The sequence below is a fragment of the Antedon bifida genome, chromosome 7 (assembly GCF_963402885.1).
Source record: "Antedon bifida chromosome 7, ecAntBifi1.1, whole genome shotgun sequence".
Taxonomy (NCBI): Eukaryota; Metazoa; Echinodermata; class Crinoidea; order Comatulida; family Antedonidae; genus Antedon; species Antedon bifida.
The window spans coordinates 26912862-26919292 of record NC_136232.1 but is presented as its reverse complement, the minus strand read 5'-3'; the positions used below and the strand labels follow the sequence as shown (position 1 = coordinate 26919292).

Sequence of the window (6431 nt, the reverse complement as noted above, 5' to 3'; positions counted from 1 at the left end):
AGAAAGATAATAATGAGATCAAAATAAGTAAAAGGAAATATTTATTTAAGGCCTGATCACCTAATCGATTGTTTTGAAAGCCTGTGCATCAACTGTGCATTACATAAAGATTTTTTTTATAATTTTGTAACTTTAAAAAAATTATTTTTGATATATGATATAGTGACTTATTAAACAAACCTGTTCCTTTGACGATAAACAAAACTGTTCCTGTCCTGTGACGATAAATTTCATAATAAAACTTCCCGGAGGCTTGACAGTAAATAAGGAAACTAAAACCATATATGTGGCCGACAGAGAATCTCACTGTGTACTTAATTTTAATGTTGATAATGGTGACTTTCTTGGTGAAATTGGTGAAGAGGGTAGCGAAGAGGGTCAAATGAGGTTACCAAGTGATGTTGCTCTCACAAAGGAACGGAACCTGATTGTTGTAGATCATTTAAATAACAGAATACAACTGTTTGATCCAAATGGTAAATTTATGAGAATTTTTGTAGCGCATGTCAAAATATATATTAATCAGTATTTTTGGTTTCTATTGTAACTTATTTTATTGTTTATAAAAAATTGAACACTATATTTTTATATAAATATTTTTAGGTTTGTGAATAAAAAATATGTCATGTAATGTAAAAAGTTTAATGATTTGTTATTGAAAAGTGTAAACATACTGTAAGCTTGGACACATTTTTGCAAAGGAGTTGAATCCGGGAAATAATAGTTGTTACTAAATCAGTAAATCACCCATTTGATAATGGTTTCATCCACTCCCATTGACCTGACCAATCAGCTTAATACAAGGCAACAACATGTATCAGTAGACTTTAGACTGCACATAATCGCTTAACGTCCTTTCTTTTTATGGTATATTTAACACTGTTGTCAACTGGAACAATAAATGTAAGTAAACACATCTGTTTTAAATTTAATTTTGTATTTGAAAAGTTATTTATAAAATAATTTCATGGTGTAAAACCTTAGTAGTCAGCAACGTTTACACAAATAAGCACTTATATGCATATAAACCTTCCTCAATTGCATTAATTTTAACAAGATCAATACAACATCACTATTCTTGCATTAGCCTAAATATGTCATAAATGATAAAAACGATTTGTCAGGTTGCAGAAAAATAAAAATAGTCATTATTTTATTTAAAAAAGTTAAATTTAGACCCCCCCCCCCTAAATCCGCGTCTGACTACATACTTACTGCTAAATTGTCTCTTTTGTTTCAAGTTTCTGTAACTTATTTTATCATAGTAAGTATTACTGTTGTACTATTAATCTGTTGTACTATTAATCTGTGCACATTGTAATAATTATGTAGTATAGGTATAACAATTAAGATTATTTACAGACTTATTAGTCTCATTTTTTTTTACAGATGTCGGAACAAAAAGCATTACAATTCCTAGACAAGAATGATGAATGTGCAATCTGTCTAGAAAGACTGACCGAACCAAAAACACTTGAGTGTCTCCATAGTTACTGTCTTCATTGCCTGCAGAGTTTGATTAAAACAAGTGGCAAAATAAAATGTCCAAAATGCTGTAAGATGTATGATGACCTAAATCAATTTGATTTGAAAGATCTTACAACCAATAAAATGTTACAAAATCAAGTTAAATATGTGGGGAATATTGAATCTGGAAAATCTTCAACATGTTCAAGTTGTGATAACCAACCTGAATACTACTGCTCTGAATGTCAAATGTATTTATGTGGACAATGCATCAAACATCATGAAATAATTCCTTTATTGAAAGATCACTCCTTGTACACACTGGATAAAAATGAAGAAGGGAATAAAGATCTACATAATAAAATTGACTTTGAGAAGATTGAATCTGCAAAACCACCAAAATGCTCAAGCTGTGATAACCAACCTGAATACTACTGCTCTGAATGTCAGCTATATCTATGTGGACAATGCATCAAACATCATGAAATAATTCCTTCATTGAAAGATCACCCATTGTACACATTGGATAAAAATGAGGAAGATGACTTGTTAAATAAATGTAAATTTCACAGAGACCGCATGCTTGAATTTTATTGCAGAACTTGTTCTAAAAGTGGATGTAAGAAATGTGAACATGTTCTTAGTTGTTATCAAAATGAACATAATGTGATTCCATTCAGGATCGCTGTAGATGAGTTTAATCAAAATGTAACGGAAGTTATGAAAAGTGCTGAGGAAATTAAAGAAAAACTAGAAGGAACACGTGATACAGTAACTAAACAAAGATCAGACTTTGAATCTCGAATACAAATATGCAGAACAGCAATTGGGTTACAAGAAAAAAACTTAATCAAAAAGATTCAAGAGAAAAGCAGAGCAATGGCGACTGATCTTGACAATGTTGATAAAGAAAACAAAGAACTTGTTGATGATCGAGTTAAACATATTGACCAAAAGTTGAATAAAGTTAATGAGATGTTGCCATTAATTAACACAATGATGAACAAACCAGAAGAAAGAGAAACACTTATATCTCATGAGGCAAATATCAATGCTGTTAGAAAAGAAACTCTGAAATCAAAGTATGATGAATCAATCGAGATGACTGCCCCTACTTTCATTCCATCTAAAAACTTGGATAAGTTAATAGATTTAGAAGGTATTGGTAAAATGACAAATGCTGAATGTACATATGAGGTTGCTAAAGGTGACAGACTTATTACAGTCACAATGGGACAGCCATTTGAGGTGAAAGTTGTGTCAAGTTCAGTAGAAAGTGATATATCTCACTTGTCTGCCACTTTAATTAATGAATCAGGTGAAGAATCAGAAGTGAACAGGCAAGGAGGTGGAGACTACAGAATAACAGAGAGATGCCATAAAGAAGGAGATTGGAAGATGATCATTACTGCTGGAGGTGAAGAAATCAAAGGATCCCCAGTGAATATCAGAGTGGAAGCACTAGGACTTGTACATACCATTGATAACATAGAAAAGCTTAAAGTACATAATAAGAATAGAACAGTTAATGATGTCATATTAGATAAAGATGGAAATTTAATTGTATCTAGTTTCAGTAAAGATTTATTGAAGTTCAACCAAGAATATTCATTTATTAGCAGAATAGAGGTACCAGAAAATGTACAGGTTGTTCGTATACATCAAATGAGTGATGGTCACATTGTGTATAGTGATTCCTTGAACAACACTGTTGTCATGTGTGATGATAAATTTAAACAAATTCGTACATTTGGTAAAGGAATATTCAAAACCCCACGTGGATTGTCAGTAAATAAGGAAACTAGAACCATGTATGTTGCAGATTGGAAATGTCATTGTGTGTTTAAATTCAATGTTGATAATGGTGAACTTATTGGTAAAATAGGTTCACCAGGCAGCAAAGAAGGAGAAATAAATTTGCCTGATGGACTTACTCTTACAAAGGATGGGAACCTAATTGTTGTAGACAATCACAGAATACAATTGTTTGATGCAAATGATAAGTTTCTGAGAATTGTTGTAGGCAAAGGTGAGGAAGATGGTTATGTTCATGGTCCTCATTATGTAGCCATAGATTCAGAGGAAAACATACTGGTATCAAGTAATCACAAACTACAGTTATTTGATAAAAATGGGGTTTTTATCAAACGAATTGATGATGGTGGATTAGATAGGCCTTTTGGAATTGCAATAATCTCTAACCAACCAAGAAGGGTAGCTGTAGCAAACTGGGAGACAAACAATGTAAAAATATATAATTATTAGTACAATGTTGTTCTATTAAATTTCCAGTTGAACTAGCAAACTATTGATCCTTACTAAATGTGGGGAATTTTATACTTTGGCTTTTGTAAAATAGATATTTATACAGTACGTAATTTCCCATAATATACAAATAAATGAATTGAATTACGATGGTGATGTTTGTAATGAATAACTTTCCCTCATTCTATGAATATTGGAGGAACTCCATACATAGTTATAAGAACAGAATTCATGACAGTCGTAATAGTCTGATTCAAATCATAGTTAACATACTTCCACAATCCAACAATCAGTGTTGGTGCAAATTGGTATTTTAGGACATTGTAGGTAGGTTTTGTATGATTTGTATATGGATATACTATCCGAAATAAAGAAAATGAAATAAAATATAGACGCGAGAACAAATTTCTTTTCATATATATCTGGAAACAGTGTTCTCTCCAGGAATGAGGTCAAGAGTCACAGATTAAACATTCAGTCAAAACCAACAGCGATAAATACCGCCACTAACAGGTTTGCAACATAAAACAATACAACATCAAAAACGGTTAACAATAAAATACAGATAAAATATATATATATATATAACATAGATCGGCATGCCATAAACAATTTCAATTAATCAAACAGGTTATGCAGGTTGTTCAAGAAGTGAACACATAATCGTCCTCTTAAAATAACCAAGTCTATCATTAAAAATATCAATATGATTGCTATTTAGATTATTAAATGTATATGGTAGTCTATGATAAATTCCCCTCTTAGTACAGTCGACACGGCTAAAAGGAATATGCAATAAATGTCTATTTCGTGTACGACCAGGGACATTTAAACTAAATAGTGAAATTAATGAACAGTCATATTTAGAATTTAAAATATTATATAAAAAAATCATATCAGATATCGTTCGACGATTGCTGACAGAATCAATGGAAAAGACAAAATTAACACAGTTATAAGAAAGGAATCGTACAAACTTCCGTTGAACAGTGTCGATTCGACGGGCCTGACATGGAGAAATTGAATTGAAAATTACGGAACAATATTCAAGGTGAGGACGTATAAATGTTGTAATTGTATATAGTTTTAAAAAGATCTGAATCAAAATGTTATTACAAATTGACTAACCTGTAATTTCTGCAGTTTAAAGTGAATGCTTGTGTAGTGTTCAGACTGCCTGTACTGCAACCTCATGGCTGGTTGAGATGTTCTACGCAACTTGCCTTCTACTGGCTTAGACATCATCATATTTAATAAATCCGCCTGTAAATAGTAGCATACAATTGTTCTAAATTTGTATAAACACTACGTTGAGACACCGGTTCTCTTCAGATCACCAAAGTTAAGCAACGTTGGGCCTGGTTAGAGCTTGGATGGGAGACCATCTGGGAATATTGGGTGCTGTATATGGAGCTGGGGTCCCGTTAGGCATTTGAAATCAGCACTGCTGACTCTTATGGCAGCCTCTGCATCTAGTATCTGCCTCAGACGTATTGGCCCATGTCTTTCCTCTGGTCAAGGTGGGCACTGGACGAGAGAAGCCCTTGGTCAATGTTAGAAACAATCAACAATTATTTGTTTAAAATAACTGGTAATTAATCTTTTTAAATCGTCTTTCACACCTGTTCCGGCACAATTCTGGTTAGGCGCAGGCAAATCAAATAAATGTTTCGTTTTCACAACGCTCCACGCGGCTATGTGTCAATTGATGTTACTAAAGTAGGAAAAGTGTTACAATTTTATCTAATCCACACATGAGCGTTCAGCAAATTTAATATGTTTATGTGTCTGTGTCAAAAATGTAAGAGTGGAACAACTCTGTCATCAATATTTCATAAAAAACAAGGCCCCAATGGAAAAGAAATGTTATACAGTAATAGTAAAGGCTTATCGATTGACGATAAATATATAAGCATGCATTTTTCATACATAAAACAAAAGAAATATAACAACTTTTCATTCTAGAACTATAGAATAATCATTTATGCTGTCTTTGATAAACATTATATTTTCACACGTCCAATCAAATGACGTCATGATTAGTAAGAGCAATAATATCGTGACAATACAACGATGTTATTGTTTTTATTTATCATGACGTCATTTGATTGGCATTTAAAAAAAATTATTTTTATCAAAGACAGCATAAATGATTATCCTAAAACCTTTCTAATTTCTTTTGTTTTATGTAAAAAAAATGCATGCTTATATATTTATCATCGATTGTTATCATCCTAGTGTAAATGGGCCTTAATAAAAAATACTAAAAAAGTTCACAATAGTATTATTTTTCTTACATCAATCGCATCTTCAATACTAATATTCTCATCTCCGTTCTTCCAGCGATCTTCCAAAATGCCAGAGATCTCCATATTCAACATCTTCCATTTGTCTAACTTCTCGACTTCCCATCTGGCAGGGCTGCTAAACAGCTTCATGTATGCAACCTCCTCATAAGCTGCATTGATGAGAGAGACACCAACACCTGCTAGGGACACTATCAACTCAAGGTTCGCTTGCTCAGCTTCATTGGCCTAAAAAAAGAGTACATTTTTATCATACAATGTTTGTTATATTTGTTTGCAATATTAATTATTGAACCAGCTGCTGCATACAAAAGTTCAACTGTCTTGTAGGAAAATGTATAGAGATACAAAAACACATTTATTGTATTCATTGCAAACTAAACTCAGGTCTAA

The 6431-nt window shown here is 32.4% G+C and overlaps 1 protein-coding gene across 1 annotated transcript in view; it reads right to left on the bottom strand.

The window, feature by feature from the left end:
• Positions 1-6431, bottom strand: part of LOC144847404 (intermembrane lipid transfer protein VPS13A-like) — a 72279-nt gene that overhangs the window by 26069 nt on the left and 39779 nt on the right. Inside the window, exons 64-65 of the mRNA XM_078703741.1 lie at positions 6030-6266; positions 4861-4995 (exon numbers count right to left, since the gene is read on the bottom strand). Coding sequence (XP_078559867.1) covers positions 4861-4995; positions 6030-6266 — 372 coding nt within the window. The remainder of the gene's footprint in view (positions 1-4860; positions 4996-6029; positions 6267-6431) is intronic.